The 27,728-nt window shown below is 34.8% G+C and overlaps 4 protein-coding genes across 4 annotated transcripts in view; 2 read left to right on the forward strand and 2 right to left on the reverse strand.

The window, feature by feature from the left end:
- Positions 1–18,233, reverse strand: part of LOC123686606 (CCR4-NOT transcription complex subunit 10) — a 28,028-nt gene extending 9,795 nt beyond the window's left edge. The window contains exons 1-5 of the mRNA XM_045626840.1: positions 18,048–18,233; positions 17,836–17,992; positions 17,633–17,774; positions 17,428–17,579; positions 16,751–16,876 (exon numbers count right to left, since the gene is read on the reverse strand). Of these exons, the coding sequence (XP_045482796.1) occupies positions 16,751–16,876; positions 17,428–17,579; positions 17,633–17,774; positions 17,836–17,992; positions 18,048–18,136 (666 nt within the window). The 5' untranslated portion in view covers positions 18,137–18,233. The remainder of the gene's footprint in view (positions 1–16,750; positions 16,877–17,427; positions 17,580–17,632; positions 17,775–17,835; positions 17,993–18,047) is intronic.
- LOC123686609 (putative gustatory receptor 28b) lies at positions 3,136–10,111 on the forward strand. The gene is made up of 4 exons (XM_045626843.1): positions 3,136–3,743; positions 5,316–5,818; positions 8,971–9,123; positions 9,179–10,111. Exons 1-4 carry the CDS (start codon positions 3,308–3,310, stop codon positions 9,314–9,316), a joined length of 1,230 nt encoding a protein of 409 aa, XP_045482799.1. The 5' UTR covers positions 3,136–3,307; the 3' UTR covers positions 9,317–10,111.
- Positions 18,234–18,978: 745 nt separating the features above from the next.
- On the forward strand, positions 18,979–21,351 carry LOC123688894 (acylglycerol kinase, mitochondrial). Its single transcript, XM_045627633.1, has 5 exons — positions 18,979–19,367; positions 19,419–19,765; positions 19,818–20,112; positions 20,738–20,857; positions 20,934–21,351. Exons 1-5 carry the CDS (start codon positions 19,258–19,260, stop codon positions 21,334–21,336), a joined length of 1,275 nt encoding a protein of 424 aa, XP_045483589.1. The 5' UTR covers positions 18,979–19,257; the 3' UTR covers positions 21,337–21,351.
- Positions 21,352–26,799: 5,448 nt separating this feature from the next.
- The window catches only part of LOC123675879 (microtubule-associated protein Jupiter-like), a 100,875-nt gene continuing 99,946 nt past the window's right edge, over positions 26,800–27,728 (reverse strand). The window contains exon 4 of the mRNA XM_045611425.1: positions 26,800–27,534. Coding sequence (XP_045467381.1) covers positions 27,392–27,534 — 143 coding nt within the window. The 3' untranslated portion in view covers positions 26,800–27,391. The remainder of the gene's footprint in view (positions 27,535–27,728) is intronic.

Raw genomic sequence — 27,728 nt, forward strand, 5'->3', positions numbered from 1 at the left:
GATCCAGATTTTAGTTAAATGACTTTGGCATCGGATAGAACAACTATTTTCATGAAAAAAGCTTCGATTTCGAGATACAGGGTGTTTCAGTTTGAAACAAAAATCAGTTTTTTACTTATAACTCTAGTATTACAGTAATATATGGATAATCCGAATCCCCGTAATCCGAAGTAACCTATAATCCGAATGGCCCAATTGTTAATATGTTAGATGTATAATCCGAACCACCTCAACTCTGCAACCCGAACGTAAGAATGGAATCCAGCAGATTTGATTAGGAGGACTAGATCAAGTAAAGGGTGTTTTTTTTAGAGCTATAGAACTTTAAATTGCAATAAAACAACGATGGATTATTCGATTGACAGGAATTTTATTTATCCGCAAGATAATCTTGTGGCATTACATTTTAAATATGATTTCTGGCATATGACCGCCACGGCTGGCTCGAATGTAGTCCAATCTGGACGTCCAATTTTCGATGACTTTTTCCAGCATTTGTGGCCGTATATCGGCAATAACACGGCGAATGTTGTCTTCCAAATGTTCAAGGGTTTGTGGCTTATCCGCTTAGACCAATGACTTTACATAGCCCCACAGAAAGTAGTCTAGTCAAGATCTTGAAGGCCAATTAACAGGTCCAAAACGTAAAATTAGGCGGTCACCAAAAGTGTCTTTCAATAAATCGATTGTGGCACGAGCTGTGTGACATGTTGCGCCGTCTTGTTGGAACCACAGCTCCTGGACATCATGGTTGTTCAATTCAGGAATGAAAAAGTTAGTAATCATGGCTCTATACCGATCACCATTGACTGTAACGTTCTGGCCATAATCGTTTTTGAAGAATTACGGATCAATGATTCCACCAGCCAATAAAGCGCATTAAACAGTCAGTTTTTCTGGATGTACCGGTGTTTCGACATACACTTGAGGATTAGCTTCACCCCAAATGCGGCAGTTTTGTTTGTTGACGTAGCCAGACGTAGCCAACCAGAAGTGCGCTTCATTGCTAAGCAAAATAAAATGGACGTAGTGCGCGATACGTATTCCGCACAGAACCATTATTTTCGAAATCAAATTGCACTATTTGCAAGGGTTGTTCAGGCGTGAGTCTATTCATGATGAATTGCCAAACCAAACTGAGAATAAATCACTTGACAGCTGTTAAATCGGTCGCCATATTGAACAGTAATGCCAACTTAAAGTTATATACCTCGAAAAAAAACACCCGTTACTTGATTTAGTTAGATAATACAGAAAGTTCAGAGTGAAAAAAGATCAAAAATGGGTATGAGCTGATGAAGAAGAAAATTAGGACACAGAGTTTTGGAAGATGATGAGATAATTGCTGATGTCACTGAGGAAAATCAAAGCTCTGACGACGACGTCTGAACCTGTTCAGACAGTGTCTACGGAAGAGACAATCACATCATTCAATTCATGTCTTCAATGGGCAGAATAAAATAAAATGCCACTGCCTCAAGTGATTCTTCTTTTTTTTTTTTTTTTTTTTTTATACGCATCTCTCGGGAAAAGACTGAGCTTATAACGCCCTTTCAAGCGCCCCGAGATGAATTCGACAAAAGGCTGTCGATACGAGTATGATCATAAAAAACTTTTGCCCAGAATACCACCCCTAATTAAATCATTCGTTAGAAATGTTTTATCCTTCTTCATTTTTCATCAGCAAACTCCGCCTTCAACATCAGCTCAAGCTAGATTTTTTCTGCTGTGTGGGAACGACCAAAACGGTACTAGGTATTTATCGAACTCAGATAAGTGAAGATTTCCCCGTACTAGATTTTTTTCTTATCCCTGAAAAATATAACGATTTCACCAACGCAGTGAGACGATAACTAAGAAAAGCATCCTGCTTTTAAGATAAGATCGGATTACACAAGTCTCACCCGCTCGTCTGAATTCAACGTATTTTCATTCTGGATAGTAATTTTGACAATTTCCAAATTTCCGATTTATTACATCACTCCCTTATCCGAAAAAGTTGTGGCATCGGATGCCATAACTTTTCCCTTATTTTTATCCATATTAGTGAAGTGGTCCTTGCTCCTCAGTAATCATAACAACACTAACCTATTTCAATAATGATACTAGCTCAAACAAAATTAAAATTTTCCATTTTTAAATTAAATAGCTCATCATCAACTATCAATTATGAAACTACTCATTAACCAATACTACATGAAACTATAACCTACAGATCCGCCTCACGTTACAAATATCCAATCTGATTTCCAAATAAAACTATAAAATTCACTGTTTTTCTTAAGCCTAACATAACTAAAAAAATCTTCATTAAAAAAAAAATTAAGACATCCATATCCAAAAACGGGAACCCTATATCAAGTAATGGCTTCCTTGGAAGAAGGAGCCACTAGAATCACACGTTGCCCCGTGGAGAACTTCATAATTTCATCAAAACCATAGAAAATTCAAGAAGAATATTAAAAAATAAATACCTAATATTTCCACGATTACAGATCAGAATGATCAGATTGGGTAGACATTTTGAACGTATATGACAACAATTCCAAGCTTGATACAACATTTCGAGCGTCAGAACCATAGAAAATTTAAGCGGAATATAAAAATAATGAGGCAAGCAGTCGAGAGCTTTTGAGCCAATTGAAACTTGAAATTTGGAGGAGGAAGATAAGTATCTTTAATATCCCGGTTAACTTCCGCAACATCCGAAATGAGATTTCATAAATACTGACACCCGTTCACAATATTGTTTTGCTGTTTATTTTAAAACTGGGAATTAGATCGAGAACAAAATTTGCACTTGAATGTAAAGTGACAATTTCAGGCCTCGTTCAAAATTTCATGTTAATAGTTGAACCGAAACCATAGAAAATTTAAGAAGAATATCGAAAAAAGAGCATAGAAATTTTTATTTTCAATTATTGAGCTGTTCCAAATAAATGTTACTAATGAAATCTTCATTTTAAGTATATTCTTTGGTTTTAAAATACGCTGAAAAAGCACCTCTGAAAGTAAGATCCCTTAATTCTCTGAAACACATCATTATAATTGAATAATATTATGAAGGAAAAATGCGTACACAAATTCTAGATTACTCAAGAACATCGAAATATTATAGATCTGTTAGACAAAGTCCTATTTAATCTTCTGATGGATTATTAGGCAACCGATAAAATAGCTTCTGCATCAAGACAGTCATAAAATACTTTCTCTGATTAAAATATCGATTTGCTCTTCAAAACACTGTTATTAATAGAAAAACCATCATTTAGGAAACGAACAGCGTAATAAACACATATATTCAATCATGAAACCACGGAGGATAGACCGTAAAAGTAGAAATATCAGAATTACCAAGAACTTCTACAGATCTATCGCAATCCCGATCAGAATAAGTCAGATTTCAGGCTGTGGACCATTTCTTTTTTCTGTCAACGGCATAAGAAAATCCATATTATGTTACATCGTCTTCGTAGTACAACTATGCCTTTACATGAGTGTCTTGACGATTCTGCATTTCAATCCAGAGCCAATGCCAGAATTATCTCTAGGAACTCATACCAAGATCATCAATCAGATTTCCATTGTTTCAATATTGGCCGTATGGATAATAGGAGTGTTCAGAGTCGGAACATGGTCTAATTTTTTGAAAGATCTTGTTGCTATAGATCATGGTTTGGCTAATTTCGACATATCGGTGGACTATAGAAAATACGTCAGGAAAAACTATTGGATGTTGGCAGGTTCGTATACATTTCAAATATATTTCATAATAGAAAATTTTTAATTTGAATTTATTACACTATAAGCTGCATTTCCATAAGAACAACCTATAAAAACCTACTCATTTAATCTTCATAAGCACTGCTATCTAATACATGTGTGAAATATTTTGAGTATTCAGTAGAATTTGAATAGTTAAGATTGAAGTAACCACAATCTTGTTTGTACACATAGTTGCTTCCGATTCTTCTTGAGGCAGAGGAAAATTCTTTCAAACAAAAAATTCGTAGTTTTGATATAAGGTGTAGTAAAAAGAAATCCATCATTTTCGCATGAAAAACAAGGCCTTAATTACCATAGTTAGAATGATCCGATTTAGGTCAAATGTGCGCCGTTTTGTTCGATAAATTTTTGCCATTTTGAAATTAATATCATTATGCCTCTCTCATAGAAGCCCTCGTACCTATTGACAAAAAATTGAGACAGTCGCTTTTCACCTCTGTTGAAGCAAATTTTCATCCGGAAAATTGTTCGCCATGGAGAGGAACAGATGGTTATCACTTGGTGCCAGGTTCGGTCTATAAGGTGGATCCATAAGAAGGCCCCAAGTAAGCTCCCGGAGCTTCTGGCGAGTCACTATCGATGTGTGTGGCATAGCGTTGTCCTGATGGAACACAATTCTTCTCCTATTAGGCAAAACTGGCCGCTTCTGGCGATTGCGTCCTTTAGACAGTTCAATTGTTGACGGTACAGTTTCGAGTTAATAGTTGTGCCATAGGGGAGCAGTTCATAGTAGAAAATTCCATGCCAATCTCAGAAAACCTTCTTGGCCGACAATACTAGCTTGACTACCGTGTTTCGACCACGACCGTTTTCGCTTGACGTTGTCGTGAGTGATCTACTTTTCATCACTAGTCACCAACCGCTTCAAAAATGGCTCGATTGCGATTCAGTAAAGAGTCGCAGATGAAAATTCGGTCCATGAGGTTTTTTGCATTAATTCGTGAGGTACCCATACATCGAGCTTCTTCTTGAGATCAGCCAAATAGTTACAAACGGTCTTTTGTGCAATCGTTAGCTCTTGAGTAATCGAAACAGTGCTTTCATGACGGTCAGACTCGACAATGATTTTATCGAAAATTTCGATAATTGGCCTTCTTTGCATTTTTGTCATCGAAATTACCGGAACGAAATCGACGAAACCTAAATCGGGCATGATTGGATGTTACAGTATCAGGACCTTAAAAACTAATTACGTTTTCAGCCACCTGGCTTGCATTTTTGCCTTTATCGAAGAAAAACTGTAAAATATAGCGTTTTTCTCTTTGTTAGTGTTTTTCTTTGACGCGCGTTCAAACTAAACTGAGTCAACTAAGTTTTCAGAGAAGTTTTTGAAGTACGAAATCTCGTCTTTCTAACGCCATCTAATGGAAAATGATGGACTTATATGATGCGACATCTGTATGTATACATAGTAACATAATGTGTGGCCATAAGCACAAGTACTTTTTCTTTCTGCTTATTATTAGTCCCGATAAATTATGAATTCTCATTAAATTGATAACACTTTGTAATTCAATATGATTTTTCAGCTCTGGCAATTCAATGTTTACTATATTTCTATTATATGGTTTACCACCGACATCTTGTTTTATCTGTTATTGCTTATACATTTATTCCCAGTTGGATAATAATTACGTTATCCCACTGCGTCTCTGCGATGGCGTGTCTTGTATACGAAAGATTCCAGTTGCTCAATTGCCTTCTCCAGAAGTTGGTCGATCGAGATCTCCACGTCATCAGTTTGTTGGAGAGCGAAAAACAGAAAAACCCTTTAAAAATGTTATGCTACGTGTGCTCATGGCATCACAATATTATCAAAACCATGACACTGGCGAATGAAACTTTTGGGTTGAAGATGGTTGTAGTTTTCGGATATGCCTTCATGATTATAGTGATGCAAGTCTTTTCCATATGTCATCTTTTCAAGAAGGACATTCAATGGGATTATTTCATACAACATATATTTTCAGTAACTAGTTATTCGTTCACTGTATATAAAATTTGCAATATTTGTGAATATACAGTAAGAGAGGTGAGTACAAAAAAAAAAAATGAGAAACTGACAAGAAAGAAAACGTGCTTGTTCAAATTCAAGTTCAAGTGAATTTTTCTCGAAAATTTAGATTATAGGTTATTAGGTGTACCTACAGCTTTGCTTCCGACGTTTTGCGAAAGAGGTAAGTGGTAGTCGAAATAAATAGATCGTAGATTCCATACAATAAGCTTAGGGATTTGTAAATATAACACCATCGAAATATTAATCGATTTGTGTCTGCATCATGAAGTTATTCTCGATTAAACATGCTAGCTTGAGGGCTAAATTCTCGTCATTTGCGGGAAATTTTAATTTTCTGCTTTAATATAAAGAGATCTGCGGATGAGGCTCATCGAATGCTCTCAAATACATATGGTGAGACCGCTATTTATGAAAGAAGTGGTTTCATCGCTTCATGAACGGTGATTTTGACGTTGAAGACCAACATGGCAGTGGAAGAGAGAAGGTTTTCGAAGATAAAGAATTGAAGGCATTATTTGATCGAAACTCTTGTTGAACGCAACAAGAATGGCAGGATCATTGGGAGTGTCGCAACAAGCCATTTCAAAACGCCTGAAAGTCATGGGAATGATTCAGAAACAAAGAAATTGGGTGCCGTGCGAGTTGAAGCTGAGAGATGTTGAACGGGGTTTGATTGTTTGTTAACAGCTGCTTGCAAGGCAAAGACGACAGGGATTTCTGCATCGCATTGTGACTGGAGATGAAAAATGGGTTCATTACGAAAATCCCAAGCGCAGAAAATCATGGGGATATCCAGGCCATGCTTCCACGTCGAGGGCCAAACCGAATATTCACGGTTCCAAGGCCATGCTCCGTATTTGGTGGGACCAGCGTGGCGTAGTGTATTATGAATTGTTTAAACCGAATGAAACAATCACAGGCGATCGTTATCGAACACAATTAATACATTTGAGCCGAGCATTGAGAGACAAACGAAACGGCCGCAATACAACGAGAGACATGATAAAATCATTTTACAGCATGACAATGCTCGATCCCATCATGTTGCGAAAGTGGTCAAGGCATACTTGGAAACGTTGAAATGGGAAGTCCGACCCCAACCGCCGTATTCTCCAGACGTTCGCTCGAACTATCACTTGTTTCGATCAATGACACACTGACTGGCGGACCAGCCATTGTCTTATGAAGAAATAAAAAATTGAATCGATTCCTGGATCGCTTCAAAAGATGACCAGTTTTTTCAACGCGGGATTCGTACGCTGCCCGAAAGATGGGAGAGAGTAGTGGCCAGCGACGGTCAATACTTTGAATCATAAATGTATGAACAGTTTTTCAAAATAAAGCCTGGAATTTCTGGAAAAACGGTAGAAGCAAAGTTGTACGCCTATGTATAATATCTGAAATCAAAACTCCTGGATCTGTTGGAAGGTTTGATATAATACACTGATCAACAATTGCTAGGGATCACTTATGAACTTCTCTTCATTTTTATTTTTTTCAAGTTATCTCGTGAATATCTGTACATTATATGTTCTCTAAGGAAAAAGTAAGATGTTTTGAGTTGATTATATCAAAGTCTTCCTCACTTCATCGGCTCTTGTTCACAAAATCGATTATTATCTGTAGGCTGTTACAGGTGGAGTGAAAAGCAATGTGGTATTTGTTATTAAATCTGTTTTTTCTCTCGTTCGAACACATAAGGTGGCAATAATTGAAGAAATGAGAACAATATCAGCTTATCAGTCATGCCGAGAAGACGTTTGGCTCCTGTGCAACTGGACCAAATCATACGGTGGATACAGGAAAATTTGTCCCAGCGAGAAGTGTCCCGGCGGTTGAATGTTTCGCAAAGTGTCGTGAGTCGGGTTTGGAATAGGTTCATCCAAAACGAATCAGTAGCTTATGTTCATGGGGGAGGTCGGCAGCGCAGTACAACAGCTGCCCAAGATCGTCTTTTGATTCTCAATGCTAGGAGAAATCCTACTTACCCGGCGTCGCGGCTCAATAGATCACTGAGAGTTGCAACAGGAGTTCTAATTTCGAACCAGACTGTAAGACGACGACTACATGTTCGTGATTTGAGAGCACGTAGGAGGGCACAACATCCCCGTTTGAATAGGGAACACCGGGTTCATCGACGGCAATGGGCTGAGGAGCACCGCAATTGGACACTTGAAGATTGTAGCCGATGTTTATTTACGGATGAGTCTAGATTTCGTTTGGTCAACTCCGATGGACGTATTCTTGCTAGGAAGGAAAGAGGTCGAAGGTATGCAGAACAGTTTATGGTACCCACAACAGCTTTTGGCGGAGGTTCTATATGTGTATGGGGAGGCATTTGTTTGAACCAACGCACAGAGTTGGTTGTTCTGCAGAACACCACCATGACCAGCCAGAGATATCACGATATGATTATTGAACCCATAATTGTTCCGTTTGCGGCTGCCGTGGGCGAGAATTTCATTTTAATTGACGATAATGTCCGTCCACACCGTAGTCGTCTGGTTAATGAAGCGCTAGAAACTCATGCTATTGATAGGATGGACTGGCCAGCTCGCTCTCCAGACATGAATTGCATCGAACATGTCTGGTCTGAGATGTCTAGACAATTGTCAACCTTAGAACAACCGATCAATAACCTGGAGGACCTTTCTAACGCTTTACGGGATATTTGGACGAATTTGCCCCAAAATTTTATAAATCGTTTGATCGAAAGTATGCCTCGTAGGGTAGAATGCTTGAGACGAGCTCGTGGGGGACCAACTAGGTACTAGCTTAACCGAAACTTCAGCCTTCTTGTGGTTTCATCATAAAATTTTTATGTTATTCAAACACAGGATTTTGAGTGTTCCTAATAAAGTCTTTTTTTCTCTCCAACTTTCCATTTTTTCATTCTTTTCTCAAGTGAACCATATTATCAACTGAAAATACTCTGATATCTGACTAAATTTATAATCTTGGAGCGAATATTTCAGAAATAAATTTAGAACAAGTAAGTGATCCCTATCAATTGTTGAGCAGTGTATTTGCATAGCTGCGGCACACGGCAAAATTCCAATTCCAATCTTCGAATTTGTCCAACTCGCGTAAAAATGTTACCTCTCTTATTCATTTCCCATTTTTTTATTTCTCAAGAAGCCGATCTATCACTATTCAAAATATTTCAGGCAAAGAAATCTGGCTTACTTATTCACCAGATAGAATCCGACGACTTTGATATTCGAGATGAAATCGAAATGTTTTCCTTGCAAATTTCAAATGAAACCATCGAATTCACTGCTGCTGGTTTCTTTCCGATTGACTACAGTCTGCTATTTTCGGTGAGATCTTCAAGATTTCGTCGTATTCTTGAGTTGAAGTTTTTTTCTTTTTCAGATCATAGGAGGGGTCACTACATACATAATTATTCTTATACAACTAGATACTGATCAACAAGATTCCGGTGGGAATTCTACTGATTATTCATCGATTTCGAGCTTTTTGACAACTCCTTATAGTAAAACGATCTATTAAAAAAAATAAACACTTTCAAATGATATAAGATATATATATTTATAAAATTCAAGTTTAAGCACATCTATTATGAATGAGCATTTAGTGATATTTCAGAACTGAGCAATCTCTGAGGAACAGTTGTCAATATAGACTTTCAATTGCTTATGACAGTTATGTTTCAAGAAATTTAAATTATATTGAGAGAGATTTTTTTGAATTAATATTATAAATATCTAGAACGACCTCATAGTGATTGTCCTTACTAGTAGTTACTGTGATATAGTGATTGTCCTTACTAGTAGTTACTGTGATTACGTCTAAACAACAAAGAATCTGCAAATTAAATTTGAAGGTGTAGCACTGGTATTATTAGTTTCTGAGTTATAAGTTGGGTTATGAAATAAAGGTTGAATATTGAAAAATTGTATTGCAAAATGCAAAAATTTTAAAACGTACATCTGACAGTATATTAAGTTAGTTATTCAGTTTATTAACCGTTTACTCAATTTATACTGTTTTGGATAACATATTCTTTTTTATTTGATTCTAATATTTTGTCAATTTGAAATTATATTACTAGACAAAAAAGTATACAATATCAAAAATACTCACTTAACCTTTATAATTTAATTTAAAGTAATTATTTATCGATTAGAATCAACATCAACCAAAAGATAAAATTAAATTCTCTAAACTTGTTACTTCCTAGATGTTATCTTATATACCTATTTCACAAAAGAGTAAGAGAAAAGGTCTTTGACTACCTGTTGAAATTGTTTTCTGTAAATCCATACCAGATAAACAGTTGATTTCAGTTAAGGGGTTGTCCATTAATCACGTGATCTTTTTTTAGCATTTTTTAACCCCCCCTCCCCCATTGGTGATACGTAGTGAGGTTTAAGACCACCCCCCCTCCCCCTTCTCAACATCACGTGTATTTTTAGTACCTACAACGAATCTTAAAATTTTCTGAATATTATCTTAATTTAAATACAGGTATAAACTATAATAGTTTTTCTTCTGAAATTAAGGACCATTATAAAAATGTCTACACTAGGTTGCAAGTTTTTTTTGATTGCCATAACAATAATAATAAACGAAGAGTGTAATTATAGGAAAAACATGTATTGCACTAGTACATGAATATATTTAATGTAGTCAAGGTCACTACACGCCGCGCCGTGCCGCTTAATATTTGTTTAAAAATCGCGCGTTTGACGAAAAAATAAATACACGTGATATCTTACTACACCCCCCCTCCCCCTTGTGATATTTTCGTGATTTTTATCAAACCCCTCCCCCCCTTTCAAGCCTCACGTGATTAATGGACAACCCCTAACCTAAATAGAGAAATACCAAGTTGCTTTCATATTTCCGGTGAACTGCAGAATTCATATTGCATCAATAAATCTATTGTCATCATATTTACGTTGGTCTTGACGTCACAGAAATTATGTTATAAATACTTGTTAGTTTTAGAAATAAAGTGCATTAACACACGATCTGCCTTTTAGTCATAACCCTTGAGTCCTTAAAAATCCACTATCTTAAAACTCAAGGTAACGTTGTGACGCAACCCCAACAGGTACATTGATGTATCGATTAACATGAATATAGAGCTCTTCAATAAGCTATTTGGTTCATCAACCATCTGAAACTGTCCAGAATTGAACGAATATCTACCGATTTACCAGTGTCGCTGAAGAATATGTATGATGCACTAGTTATAATGATAAAGAGAATTGCAAAGATGATAGTTGTCAATCAACTAAGTAAAAACTAAGATATCTAAAACACTGATGTGTTCACTTACTCTTGAAAAACCTCAAGATTAAAGTGGCGACATTTGAAGGAACCAGCGCTCTTGGATTTGAATGGTATTGGTCCCTTTTCACTTTGTTTCCGTTTCATTTCTTATGGCGCTTGTGTCGTCTTTCTGTCAATGTCGTTTTGAGGTTAACTCAAGATGTCTAAAATTGGTATTTTCAATGATTAGATTTTGTTCAAGATAATTCTGACGACTCGTCCCGGCATTTTCTCTTTTCTTCCTTGAGAGGGCGCTATATAAATAATCACGGCATCATTTTAAAATTTTAATTTAGTTTATTCTCGATTTAACCTCAAAACGACATTGACAGAAATACGACGTGAGCGCCTCCACAAAACAATGCGGAAATCAAATGAAAAATACAAGAAGACAGATACCTTCAAAAAGTTCAAAAGTCGCCACTAAGATGTCTAAAATACTGGTGTGTTCACTGATTAGATTTTGTTTGAGATTATTCCGGCCACTCAGCTCAGCATGGGTCCTTTACCCTTCTTCCTTAAAGTGGCGCTATACAAAATCCTTTGAAAATTTCATTTGTTCTGTCAAAAGTTGTAGATTGTTAATTTAACCTCAAAACACGACATTGCCAGATAGTAGACTTGAGCGCTTTAAGAAACGATGCAGAAATCAAGTGAAAAGGGACCAATACCATTAAAATCCAAGAAGGCTAATCTTTTCAAAAGTCGCCACTCTAATCTTAAGGTTTTTCAAGAGTAAGTGAGCACACCACTGTTTTAGACATCTTAGTTTAAATCAAAAGTCCATCAACTTTTGTCAGAGCGAATGAAATCTCAAAATGAAGTCGTTGATTGGTAAATTCTTTGTATAGCGCCATGTTGAGGAAGAAAAGAGGAAAGGGGCCCATACCGAGCCGAGTCTCCAGAATTATCTTAAATAAAATTTAATCAGTGAACATAGCAGTATTTGTCAAAAATAGACGCGAACCCTTCAGGATTAGAAATAGAAATTGTGTAATGTAGGTCAAACAATCGACGATAACCTGTGAAAATTGCCAAAAATGTATAAAGTTTCAAGAAAAGAAGAACATTTTAGTCTAAAATATGGTTTGTCCGGAACGTGCATTTGTAAAGACTTAAATACAATTACATACACTTTTCCTCTACTTGTATCGACGGATTCCCTAGCATATGAGAAATTTCATAATTATATAATCGTATAAAGTGAAAGCAAATATTCTTGATTGATAGAAATGATGATAGATGGATTATGCCCCATTTAATTCAATATAAAATATTGTTTTTGTCGCAGTCTTGAACATTCAACAAAATGAAGACGACAAACTCCCACGATCGTAACGTGAACATTCCAAAGGAATTATATTCTTCCTTATTTTATCCTCTAAAAATATATCAATTATTTGGGTGTGCTCCATTCACTTTTTCTCATAATGGAATCGAAGAATCTGTAACGAAATTTTGGATCACGGTGGTTTTGAACATCACATATCTTTCTATTTACTGTCTAGCCGCTTTTAGAAGACGATTGCAAAGGGACGAAAGCGACCTTGAATTACATGCTTTCTTCAACTCGACAGTTACAATAATTGCTATATCAACTATTTGGATTGAAGCTTTTCTGACTCGGAAAAAATTTTCAATTTTAATAAACAGAATGGGAAAAATCGATTTGGAATTTATGAAATACAATATCCAGTTGAATTATCCGAAACGTATAAGACCATCCATGATGGTTTTTGCAGGTTTGTATATTAATTTTTATATGAAGGCCATGCTAATTTCAAAGTATAGTTTCACCATTTCCATGAATGCTGGAGTGCTAAGAAATATTATAAATGTCCTTTGAGACCTCTTGACATATCCACTATGTCGGACAATCCAGCATTCAATATTAACTTTCTATACACCATTGTGTGAAATTTGCAGTGTGTATCATTCGTTTTAGGTCAAATAGCACTTCCAATTCTTACATGGGTAGTATTGGAAGGACAAATGGACTACATTTTAGTATTTGTTATTTATTTTGCTCCACACTCGATACTCACTGTGAATGCATATATTTATTACGAAATGGTAAATTTGATCAGAGAAAGATTAAATGCACTCAACAATATACTACAGTCATTGAGCCAGTATGATCTTGATGAGATATCATTTATTACTACTGACAACAGAAAAAAGAGGTCTTTTGACCTCTTATGCCACATATGTAAATGGCATCACAGTTTAGTTAAATTAATAACACTTATGAATAAGACTTTTGGTTTCCGCATGGTTAGTTATTTCGGTTACTCCTTTCTTATATTGGCCATGCATTCTTTTCTCATTTGTCGATATGTTCAAATGGAAATTGATTTCATTCATCTCACAGAGTATATCATAATTTCTATCTGCTATGCTCCAACCGTTTACAGAATCTGCAAATTTTCCGAATGTTCCATCCAAGAGGTAAGAGTTTTCAAATTATGTTTAAAATGCAACTTGAAGCTAGGCGGGTCGGGACGGGGCGGAGAAATCCGCCTGCCTACATTTGTATGCAACAACGTCCACTACACGGTCAGCCTATAGTGGACGCAGTTGCATCCAAATGTAAGCAGGCGGTTTCTCCGCCCCGACCCGACCCGCCTAATGGACCCCTAGCTGTAGCTAGCAACTAGATTAATCAAATTTAAATTTACAATCCCTACTATCTTCAATATGAGACTTTTCTTTTCTTTTCATATAACATCAAAAGTATGTATTTTCTTGTCTAATTCTCATACTAAATGACATAATATCGCAAAGGAATAATTTCTTCAACTCGATTTTAATGTGATATGATATGATAGTACCACATCAGGAATATAAATATAATATGACAAAACGAGATTTGCTTCTGGGAACTTAATCCAAGCAACTTGGACTTGGATTAAAATTCCCGATGTTTAATGGATGATGCATAGTAAAGTCTCCTGCCCACCAAATCCATAACCCGTATGTCGAGGAGTATTATAAGGACGTATGTGATCCCGCTAAAAATAGAAATATGGACGTCACTCTAGATAAGTGATGTGTGGGACCATGATGGCCGTGATACCTCCTCAAATAGAGCCCCCAAAATTGACTCCAACGGCAAATACGATATCACATCACCCTTCTACTGTCATCGTTCATAGCATACCTGCCTAGAAAGAATCGCGATTTAATTCTGAATACGGTTTAATGTTATTCAAAAGAGAACTGATCGTGCACGATATGAAAAAATTGCAATACTTGAAAGTTTACTGTTTCTCCAAAACATTAGACCGCGATTTGACGTGAATTAGCAAAATAGTCACGTAAGGCTAGTTGTCTGCTGAACCACTGCATTAAAGACGCATTGAGTACCCCTAGTAGTAGTTAACTTGCAGAGTTAACATACAAAGTCAAAATATTACTGATGACGAAGATCGGATACCGAGATCAAGGGGGGAAAGACAGACACAAGATTGCAAGGCTTCCTAGGTCGTCATCCAGCGAAATCCTTCCAATAGAAACGAACAGAAATCAACGGTAAAGACAACAAAGAATAATTATAAGATTTCGACGTGGAATGTTACAAAATTATACGAGCCTGGAAAACTAAGAAACCTACTTTTATAAATGAAACGACTCGATATCTCAATCATGGGAGCAAGTGAAACCAGATGGCCAAATAGCGGAAACTACATATCCAACGGATATACTGTGTATCACTCTGGAAATCAAGATCCAATGCACCGAAATGGAGTTGCAGTAGTAATGAAGGAATCAATTAGTAAATACGTCACGGGGCTTGTGGTTTAAATAAATGCTAGTCCTGTAAATATTAATATCGTCCAGGCTTATTTTACCAAAAAGTTCATAACATTCTTAAAATAACAAAAAAACAGGAAATTGCACTCCTTATGGGGGGTTTCAACGCCAAGCTAGGGCAAATACAGACTCGTGGACATGGACTTGATGAGATGAAAGAAAGAGGAGATCATCTAGTTGAATTTTATCAGGAAATTAAGCTTGTCATTACAAATACCTTCTTTCAGCCGTCAAAATGACGGTTATAGACATGGAGATCGCCATAAGATGGGCAGCAAGACAGAATAGTGCGAAACCAGATAGATTTCATAATGATAAATAACCAGTTTCAAAACAATATAAAGGGCCTGAAAACATACCCTGGTCCTAACATCAACTCTAACCATAATATTTTATCGTCCACATTAGATGTTAAACTGAAAAGATTGTCTAGATCACAGAGACCAATAAGAAAACCGCTTGAACTTTGAAACATCCCGAGATACGTGAGAAGATATCAGGAAGAATCAACAGGGGTTTCAATTGGGAATGATAATATTGGTGAAACCTGACACGATATTCAAACATCAATATTGGACAGAGCAAATGGACTCTTGCAAGAACACAGAAAGGACTCCAAAAATGAGTGAATGAAATAGGACCTTCTGAATCTGGTCATCAGAAGGAGAAAATTTAAGAACAGAAACAGCCAGGAAGAAGGAAGATTTCAACAGAGTTATTCACCTGACATTTCGTCTACAACTTGCGGAAGACATGTTCAGAAGTTTATACATTGATGATTGTGAATTTTGAAGATGTTCTGCGTCCTTGTAGGCGAGAAGCCAGGGAACAAACGCGCAAAAAGCCTAGACTTCTGTTGGAAAATACGGTCGTGAATACCTTTAGCCTTACATTAAATTTTGTTACAAAACATCAACAACAAAAATGTTGACATAGTGAATTATTTTGTTGCCAAAAACGAAGTTGTAGAAATTATTCCTTTTGGAAGTACATATTCTAATATCACTGAATATAAAATATTAGGCCACAACAATAAACAGAAGCTGTTAAAAATTTTACCATTCATTGAATTGAAGCCAATAAACCTACTGACAAAAATATATTTTTATTTCATTAATGGAATGGAATTATTTGTTGCATGAAGGTAAAGAGAGCAGGTTCACTTATTTATGAAATCGAAACATTGGATGAAGATACTCTGGATGAAATAGCAATGTTTTCTCTTCAAATTATTAATGATGAAATAGAATTCAGTGCAGCAGGATTTTTCTCAATCAATCATGGTTTGCTCTTTTCAGTATGTATTTCAACTGAAATTTTTTTTTGTAATATTCTTCCAATCTACAAAGAAAACCTATAATTCATTTCTCATGCATTTTCATTGAAAACTAGTAACTGCGTTTAAAAAAGAAGAATATCAAAGCATACATGAGTAATGAATTTTATTGCCATCTACTCAATTCGAATTGATTTTAATACAATTCAATCCAGTTTTCATGAATAATCATTTTCAGATAATTGGTGGAGTAACAACTTACACAATAATTCTTATTCAGTTGCAAACTGAGAACCCTGATATGACATCTGGGATTTAGTACCTTTAAGTGGATGTGCACTGATGAAGCATAACACGGTATTTTGAACTTTGAAGGATTGTGAGAAATGTGAGAATACTTTTTATTTCAGAATATTAAGAATTAAAAAACCAACTGATAGGTGATTATGAGATAGAAATTCAGTGCAAAGATTAGGATTAGCTTGAAGCACAAAATATCTGAAAATTAACTGAAATGTTTACATTTTGCAAGAGAATGTAGTTGAGAATGGACTTACCCATTGATCTCCGTCAAAAAGTTGGATCTGGTTCTTCACTACAGTTAAGTTTCTCTTCATAAGATAGCAGCGAGCTTTGTATTTTGCAATTTTTATACCTAACTCTTCCATGTCAGAATCATTAGACTAAAAAATTAATGACGATTTCAAATAATTTTCATTAGTAAGATAATCTTTTAAGATAATTAATGAGGAATACAAATAATTTTCATGAGTCAGATAATTTAGAAGAGGACAATTAAACATTTTCATGCCTAAAAATCATTAATAAATTATTTTCAACTAGGAATGAGAATTGACAAAAAAATTTACTATTAAAATATTGCCACAACATGGACAGGCTTATAGCTCAGTGTGCATACCACTATGAATTCTTTTTATGTTTAATAATGTACTTGTATTTTAATACATAATATTCATTTTAGAGGTGTACTAATACATGGAATCTTTACATTTCTAATATTCATTTGATGATGGATATTGTCATCTCAAGAAATAAAGACAAGTTTCTCTAAATTTTGCTTTTTGAAGGTACATAGCATTGCCAAAATGACCTTAAATTTATGTCAAGATTTCATGGATTAGAGTGTAATTAGTTCAACTTTAGTGTCAGATATATTGTTTCTCAATATTCTTTTATTGATGGTAATGGTAAAATATAACATTCTTGCCATTACCTTACTAGAAGAATCTTCACTATCACCTTGCTTTGTTTTATTCATAAGTTGATCTTCCATATAGGCAAGGGTACTTAAAGCTTTATCTGGCATTTTAATGAGTAGTTGTAATTCTGCTGCTAAAAAGCAGACTTTCCTGGCTAACACATCATCTAGAACCATAAAACAATAATGCATTGAATAAATAAGCTACTACAAAAAATACCCATTGGTTCAATGAATTTGTATAATTTTTCTGTTATCCTAAGTGCCGCTGTATATTCTCTTTTGTGGAATAGTAAAACAACTTTATTATAATGTACTATGCATTGTGTAACATCCTCTGGTTTGTCCAACTGTATATTGAACTGGAAATAAATTTTAATTGAAATAATTTGAATACCATATTAATTGATTTGGTGAACATACTTGATCACAGAGTGCTGTCAATGCTTTTTCGAATTGTTCAGTCTTTTTAAACTCACTCTTATAATACTCTACTACCGCTTTATTGAGAAAGACTTTGAAGTCAAAGGAACGATATTCCAGTTTATGAATATGTTGTAGAGCTGTGTTGAAATTTTTCCTGTGAAAATATATCAAAATTAGGTGCTCATCCTGAAAAAGTGAAGAATGTATACTTCTTGAATTCGGCATAAGCACTCATTGCCAAACTTTTCTCTTGATCACTGGCATTTTTCATTGACTCATCATCTTCTTTTTCCGTCATTTTTATCGGTGATATTATACGAGCTTAAAGGAAGAAAAAAATTTGAGTTGTTTGAAGAATGTAGAATGTAGGTTATATACAAATCAGCTGATACACGAATTAAACAATTTCTTTTGACAGATATACCGTGATCATAGACCTATTATGCCGTCTTTACACTAGTGTACGAATCGCGCTACTATAACTTCACACAGTGATTTTCCATCATAACAGCACGAGAGAGAAATTCGCATACCATGTGCGAAATCCTTTGAAGCGATTTAAATTCAGATTTCTCTGACACAGCTAGCAGTTTTTCAAATCAATATCGTCCCGATAAAGTAAGGGAAGAAATTGAGAAGATTGATTGTACCCTCGAAAATTGTATCGAAGGATTAGAGAATATCAATTCTGACGACATTGGAACTTCCTAAATGATCTTTCTTGAGTCAACTATTTGAATTAGCAGTTTCGTCAAAGCCCATTCTTACGACAGATTTTTTTGTTTGGGCATCATCAATTCATTTTCAATTTCCAAGTTTCTACAATTTGAACAATTTATATTTTATTATGAACTTCAAAGTTTACACTTTCTGAGTATCTGTTTTTAGAATTCAATTTCAATTCAATATATATTCATTATCGAAGTTTCATATTTGTGATATAACATTATTAATAGAATCCTAAATAAATGCTGTATTGCTTTCCCCTTTTCATTATGACATTGACAAATATTGGGCCTAATCATCGGCACTCGGCAAAAAGGAAAACTGCGTGACCCTCCAATGTAACAACGGCAACGTCTAACCTTCCGACCCTTAGAACATAATATTCTATGTTCTGTTGTGTTGAACAACTTTGTGATCCAACATTCAACTGAATTTAGGTTAATCATATCATAATTATTGTTTATTATTCACCGAAGACCGAAGACTCCGAAGAGGTATTACCAGGCCTAACAGGGTTAAGTTACTCTTTGGTGTGTATGAATATACGCAATGGAATAAGAAAATGATACATAAATTCTTATAATTTACGTCTATATTGGATATCGAATGTAACAACTCGATTTAAGGAAAATTATGTGAAGACATTTTTTATTTAATTTTTAATAAAAGTTATTATTCCTTCAATAGAAAAAAATGGCTTTCATTTCTAAAACTGCACAAAAAATACGTAACAATTGGAAAAAATCCACTTTTGCAGCTTTAGTTTTAACCTATGGGTATAGTTGGACCAAAGATTATGTTCAGTAAGTAATTATAAGCAATGCTACATGCAATTCTAATAGAATCATTTATAGAACTCAGGAATTAATGAGAGTGTACTGTGAAAAAGCCTCTCATTTTGGTAGGCAAACAATTCCAGGCAATAGGACACCAAGAACTATTACTGTTATTCTCAATCCAAATGCTAATAAAAAAAATGCAGTTGATGAATTCGAAAAATATTGTGCACCAATTTTTCATTTGGCAGGTATCTTAGTAAATGTATTAAAAACAGATTCTGAGGGCCATGCAAGAAAGTTGGTCGAAGATTTAAACAACACAGATGCTATAATTGTAGCTGGTGGAGATGGTACTTTATGTGAAGTGGTGACAGGTCTCCTCAGAAGAACTGGAGAAAGTAACAATGGTCTTGTTCCTATAGGTACAAAGATTAATATTATACTTTAATTACAATAACTTCATTTTAATTGTAGCTATATTACCTCTCGGTAGAAATAATACTCTTGCAACAAGTTTATTTCCTGAACAAAATCATCTGAAAAAAGTGAAGTCTTTAGTAGATGCCTCCATGGCAGTTGTAGAAGAATCCACAAAATTGGTTGATGTAATGAAAGTAGAAATTAGTGGAAATGAAACTGAAGGAGATTCAAAACCAATTTATGCATTGAGTAATTTGAAATGGGGAGCATATAGAGATGCAGAAGTTTCTAAAGATAAATATTGGTATTACGGACCTCTTAGGCAATATGCAACATATATATTTAATGGGTAAGTTAGGTCAGTCATTAAGAGAATATCAATTTTTAATAAAATTTAGTTTGTAAGGCAACAAGTCATTGACTACAGAAGTCATGATTAACTGTAGGTATAATTGTATTTATCTCAAGTGTTATATCAATTAGTCCAATAACAGCAGGGTAGAAATATATACTAAAAATTTCATAGTTATGTGGTTCACCCACTCCACTTTAGAAAGGTTTAGTTTTATTGAGATTTATTACTGTAAACCTTATTTCTTACCACTCTCTTCCAGGTAATATAGTTTATGAGGTATGAATGTTTGTTTCATAAGGATATTTGAAAAATGAAATCCTGCTACTTTTTCATCAAAATTTTTTATATTAATATCTATTTGATGTTTTTTTCGATAATTGTTGAGATAATTTGTGTAGCAAGAGAAAACAATGAGTGTAAAATTTTGTATTTTATTTTAGACTACAATTTTGGTTTTGAATGTATTGTATGTATTTTACTGCCTGAATGCTTCAGTTGAAATTTTCGAATTCAATAAGTTGTATTACAAATATATTAGTTATGACTGACCAGAAGCTACCACTTCATGAATAGAACTTTCAATTTTACTTGATTAAAAACCCTTTTATCAATTTTTCAGATTGAAAGATAGTTTGACATGGAAGATCAATGCAGATTTAGTTTATTCCCCTCCCTGTGAAGGATGTATGAATTGCATGACAAAAAAGGAAAATCATTCTAATCAAAAATGGTTTCAAAGGTATGTTTGTAGTATTTTATTTGTTCCAAGATTACGTTAAGTTTTTTGTTAATTTATTTAAAATGTTAAATTTCAGATTTTCAGTGGAAAAAAATCAAAACAATAAATATGCAAGAATTGTGAACCCAGAATGTGGTACTCGTCATGAAAAAAATATAGAAACTTCTGATTTGGTTATTTCTACATGTAACATATCGGCTACTGATAATCATATTCCCAAATTGCATTTAAAAATCGGGCCTAAATCTTTGAACTATTTCGATTTTGTGAAACAAGGTTGGAATTCAGAAGAGGGTTATGAAAGAAAGTTTGAAGAAGATGTGAATGCCAGGGTACTGGAGATTAAACCTCATGAAACATGGAGTGACAAAAAGGGTTTGTGGTTTTCTATAGATAATGATGAGTTTGAAGTTAAGCCTATCAAGATAACTTTAGTACCTAGGTTCATTAAAATGTTTTGTAAAATAGAAAAACAATAAAATGATTTTTATGCACTTATTTATTATCTGTGGTTCATATACATAAATGAAATGAAAAATGAGAAAAACACTAACGTGAAGTTGGGAATTCGTATTCATACAACTTTTTACTAAATCTTGCATGAACCCTCAGACCCTTATTTTATGCTTGATTGTAACTCAAATTTGTACAAAGACATGCCATGAAAACGTTTCGTCAGATTGTCTGTCTGTCGAAATTCATAGCAGGAATGGTCGACAAACTTGTTGATATTATAAAGAAAGTATCTCAAGTCTCGATACATACATATTATACATTTCATTTTTTCCTGGGAAAGTTGATACAGTAAAATAAAAATCATTAATGATTTTACTGATCATGAGACACTGCAGGGGTGTTAGGGTGAGAAACTCAATATTTGTTTGAATGAACAAATTTTATCTTATCCAGATGCACTCATAATTTGGGCGTTTTAATGAATACAGGTCTACGTTTCAGTAGATGCATCTAATCTGCTTGTGGGAATCTGAAAAGATTATATCCGCATATACATCTATTATCAATTTTGCCAAAAGAATACTGACTGATACTCAAGTATTGTCATTTCAACTATGTGGACGATCTCTATGGACCCTGTCGTGATTCTATAAATAAGTGTAGGGTTCAACGTGTATATAGAAATCATTTTTGCCACTTTATTTATTCATGGAATAACTCGTTATTAGTCGCTGATAGTTATACATTGGCTGTATAACTTTCATATGAGTTCGGTACTGTGCGTCCCCCATTGAAAAAACCTGGAAGTATCCAGAAATACGTTGCGATAATATGGGACATTTTCCTGAATTGCACGAAGATCGTCAGATATGTAAATATCCTGGGTGCAGAGCAAAGTCACAATGTTTCCTGTGAAAAATACAATGTCACATTATGTCTGAACAAGGACTGAAATTGTTTTCGACGTTTCACTTGGAATGAAAATATGTAATGTCTTTTTGTATTACCTATTTCTAATGAATTGATTTGAATAAAAAAAAGTTTTAGTTCATTTTAATGCGAGTAGTGCCATATATGGCACGTGTCATAATATTCATTCTTCATCATGACGTCGAATAAGAAGGTTGTGCCGAGCGAATCGCTACAGATTATAATCCCTGAGTGCGGTTCATGCAAGCGAACAATAAGTAAAAATATTATAAAGTGCAATGTTTGTGAAAAAGTGTATCATCCCGGCTGTGCGAATAAAATCAAGAAATGCTGCGATGAAGATTTTGCGACTCCCAGTGGTATTAATGCTGGTGGTATATCACCGATGTCCGATTGTAGTAACAAAAATATTAGTAACGAGTCAACGCATCATGATCTCCTATTAAAAATCATTTTTGAATTGGAATCCAAAAACGCTTTACTATTGGAAAACAACAGCCTTTTGAAGTATAAAATTTCTTCTCTTGAACGTGATATCGTAAATGATAAGATTGTAATAGATAATCTAAATGAAAAACTTGCTAGAAATATAAATATACATAAGAAAGTAAGCATATCGTCCCCGGCTGTGCGCTCTCCGGCTAGGAACTACCCATCTACGACAGAAAATGTGGATGTGGGATCTGCAATTGATACTGTAACTGTTGATCCCTGTAGCGCCGATGCTTCACGTGCGTCATCGTCGAATGTTGCGGATGCTAAAATAAATACTCTTTCGCGAAATAACAAATTTAAACAGCGAAACCCAACAAATTCAGCAACAGAGGATACCCATTCAAGAAAACATGTCAGTATACCGAATAGCAACATTATTCGAGAACCTTCTAACACAAAAACCAGTGAAGATTGGAGTGTCGTCAGACATAGGAGGCCAGGCCAACGACGTCGTGCTTTAGTTCTTGGAAGCTGTTCTGAAAATACAACTGTTGAGGGAATAGAGAAGTTGAAAATATTTCATGTGTCTAATCTAAAACCCGAGACGACAGTTGAAAGTTTGAATGATTTTCTGAAGGTAAAATTCTCATCAGTGAGATGTGAAAAACTCACTTCCAAATACCCTGAGAATTATTCATCCTTTAAAGTATTTATATCGAGTTCTGAATATGATAAAGCTTTGGACGGAACAAATTGGCCCAATAGGGCAAGCATCCATCATTTTTTCCAACCGCGAAAGAACAACCCTCCAACAGACTAAACTTTGCTGAGGACTCTAAATTGAGACTATTACAACTAAATGTCCAATGTATCTCCAACAAATTAGAAAGCTTGGAAATGCTCCTTAGCGAGATTGGTCCTGATATTGTTGGTGTTGCTGAACACTGGTGTACTCCTGATAGTGTAAGAGCGATGTCAATACCTGGCTACCTAATGGCTGATCATTACTGCCGTCCTAATCGAGGTCATGGAGGGTCTATGGTCTACGTGAAAAGTGGTATGAAAGTGAAAAATCTTAATGTTTCGGTTTTTTCGGACGAGATGAATTGTGAAATATGTGGATCTATTGTGATTGCCAACATGAGCCGAATAGGAATTTTAAGTGTATACCGACCATGTTCCGGGAATATTGAGGTATTTCTTGAGAGATTATCTTATGCACTGAATCACTGTGCCAATTTGGTTGATATCATCTTTTTGTGTGGTGATATGAATATTGATTATTTAAAAACTAATTGTACAAATCGTAGACTGTTTACTGATTTTGTTGACTGTTTTGGTTTAAGAGTTTCTTCTCAGAGTCCTACTAGGACATTTACAGATAGAACAGGTCACACATCTATTTCTAAAATTGACTATATACTAACAAATGCTGAGCCATCAGACTGTTGTGCTGAAGTTTTTGAAGCATATTTGAGCGACCACAAAGCTATTCTGGTGGACTTTAATGTTAGGTTGGATAAAGTTACACATTCTTCTCCAAGATTAGTCAGAAACTTGAGCCAATTCAATCTCAACAGATTCTTGTTCCATGTATCAAAGGTAGATTTTCAGAGTGTTTACGAGAGTAGTTTTGTCGATCCATGCTTTGATTCATTCATTGCCACTATTCAAAACGCATTTGAATTATGCTGCCCTCTCATAAATTTGACCACCAACCATCATAAAACCAAAGGATGGATTACTCCTGAAATAACTATAGCTAAACGTGAACTCATGAATTTGCATTGGTTACACTCGAATATGAAGACTCAAAGAACTTTTACTCTGTACAAAAATGCGAAAGTAAATTATAACTCGCTCTTGAAAGATTCAAAATTTAATTTCCATAATACACTAATATCCAGATCTAGTAACAAAAACAAAACGGTATGGAACATGGTTAATTCTTTGATTGGACGGGAAAAGAGAACTGAAGTTATAGAACTAAATATTGATGGACTCTCCTTAAATAGCGCTGATAAAGTAGCGGAAATGTTTGCCAATCATTTTTCAACTGTAGCTGAGAAAGCGCTTCTTTGTTTTTATAACAATAGTTTTTCTGCAACATGTACCACCTCATGTATGACAAATTCGACATTTTTCTTCCATCCAGTTTCTGAGCTCGAGGTTGTTGACGCAATAAGGTCCCTAAAGAATAATAAAAGTTCGGGTACGAATGCTATTTCTGCTAGGATTCTGAAGATGATAAGTCCAGTGATATGCCAGCATTTCGTACACTGCATCAACCTTTCCATAAGCCATGGTATATTCCCTTCATCGTTGAAGAGAGCTACGGTCATTCCAGTTTTTAAGAAAAATAACATCCACGATATCACTAATTATAGGCCAATATCTCTGTTGAACTCGTTTTCTAAAGTTTTTGAAAAGATAGTCCTCAACAGAATGATGAAATATATCGACAAATATCATATTTTGAATAATTCCCAGCATGGCTTCAGATCTGGCCGTTCAACCCAAACGGCAGCTGTTCAATTCACCGAATACATATACGAATGTCTTGATAACGGGTTTCATGTTGCTGGATTGTTTTTTGACCTTTCAAGAGCTTTTGACAGTCTCTCTTTTGACTTTATAATAGAAAAATGTTATAACTTGGGTTTCAGGGGTATATTTCTGGAGTGGTTGGGGAGCTATCTCGCGGGAAGGCCAGCAAATGTCAAAGTCGGGGATACTCTATCATCTGAGTACACTTTAAAATTAGGAGTACCGCAGGGATCCGTCCTTGGACCTCTGTTGTTCCTTATTTTTATCAATGACCTTCCTGCAAGTTTGAAAGATGAATTGTTCAGTTTTTGTTCCCAAAACGAGTTACCATCATTCTCGAAGATGTGTTTAATTATTTTGTTTGCTGACGACACATCGTTTGCTGTTAGGGCTTCTTCTTTCGAAGAGCTCCAAATGTTGTGCGAGTTTCTACTTGATTGTTTTGTAAAATGGTGCCGTACAAATAATCTTGTAATTAATATCGGGAAGACTGAATGTATTCATTTTTCATTGGGTAAATATAGTAAGAAACTCGTTCTTCACCATCTAGATACTGTAACCACATCTAAAGAATGTGTTAAATTTCTTGGAATTTTTCTGGATGAAGGTTTAAGATGGTTCAGTCACATTGATTTGGTCTGCGGTAAATTGAAAAGTTCATTTTTCGCTATAAGTAGAGTAAGACACTTGTTTCCCATGTCATCGTTGATCAATATTTATTACAGCTTAGTATATAGCCATATATCTTACAACATCCTACTTTGGGGAAATTCTTCAGAGGTTAGTAGGGTCTTTATTATTCAAAAGCGGATTCTGCGCATGATATTTGATATAACACCAAGGACGTCTTGTAGACCAGTTTTTTCACAAAATGGTATTCTCACGCTGTCTTGTATTTTCATTCTTAAAACCTTATTATATATTAAGGAAAAAGAGAATAGCATCACAAAATTATCAAGCTTTCATAATTACCATACAAGAAGTGGGGGAGTGCTGTTTGTGCCAAAACACAGAACAACAAAATTTGAAATGTCGCCCACATATCAGGGCATAAAATTGTTCAATCATTTACCTTCCCATATTACGTCTCTGAATCTTAGAGAATTCAAGGCCAGTGTGAAAGCTTTATTGTTAAGAAATTGTTATTATACTGTTGGTGAATTTTTAAACGATACATTTGATAATTATTTATGTTAACTTTTTCTTTTTTTTGTGACTTATCTCACACATAATTGTATGTCTTATGAGATCAATAAAGGATTATTATTATTATTATTATTATTATCAACTTTTTTCGCAGAAAATTTGAGGCGAGAATATTTTATGGATAAATACGTACCTAACACAACATATGAAAATATTCCGTTAAGGAATCGAATGTGGGGACGGATTCGTCATCAGTGAGTCGAACTTTATCTGGGCTCAAAAATCGAAAATACAGACAGAAAATGAAAATAATAGAAAAAATATTCCTCTTTCCACCTGGGTACTGGTAATCTAAATCTGTTTTTGTCACGTTTAGGGTATAGATTATTCTTCTAAAGGATAGCTTCAGATTTAAATGAATAACATAGTTAATATATGGTATAAAATTTATTTCTACATTATAAGAATGCACAACATTAAATAAAATTTGATAATTTAAATGCTATCGAAAGTAACTGCTATAAAACTACATTTCTAAGATATGATATAAATAGAAGTCTAAAAAAAGGGTTATATGATTACGGATGATTCATTACACTGAAAAATTTCATTAAATGATAAAGGGTCAAAGGTTAGGCACTTTTAGGGACAGAACGGACGTTTCAGAAGCACTACGATAAATATTTTCATTCTTTTTTTTCAATATTTAATAGTGCTTTCCAGTGGATGAAAAATTCACTTGACAATATATAATGTATTCTATATATTTAAGTTCTTTACATGGTTATAGTGATGATGACTACTTTTTATTTGAAATGATAAAATGAAAAGTCTTTTAAATAAAATGAATGATCGGTGCTATAAGGAGCTAATTCTTCAATTGATTGATATTTTTCTAGCCGAAGATCTTAGATCTCAATTCAATTTCGAATTTGGAAGAAGCTCCTTTAATACTGTTGAATACAAGAATCTATTAATATTAATGGGTGATTACAGGAAGGGATTTTTCGTTTTTCGAATTTAGGCATCGCCATTCGTGTGATTTCCATTCATGAAGGAGTTTGCATTACCATTCGTGTAGGCGAAACCATTTTGTGGTGATTTGGTTGGTGATACTGCTGGGCTGACAATAGTGTATTCTTCACCTGTTACTGGGTTCCTTTCTGCAAAAAGAAATTGTCGTTAGTACCAGATACATGTTACATACTGAAATAGGAAAAATCAGTGGGTTATCGATTTTAATGAAATTTCGTTTACATTCAGATATACATAGTGACTTTTTGCTAGCCCGAAAGATGGCGTCGTGGGTTGCGTATCTCCAGGGGAGGATCCAGGCGATGTCTGAGGGGGGGGTATA

This window comes from Harmonia axyridis, chromosome 1 (assembly GCF_914767665.1).
Source record: "Harmonia axyridis chromosome 1, icHarAxyr1.1, whole genome shotgun sequence".
Lineage (NCBI taxonomy): Eukaryota > Metazoa > Arthropoda > Insecta > Coleoptera > Coccinellidae > Harmonia > Harmonia axyridis.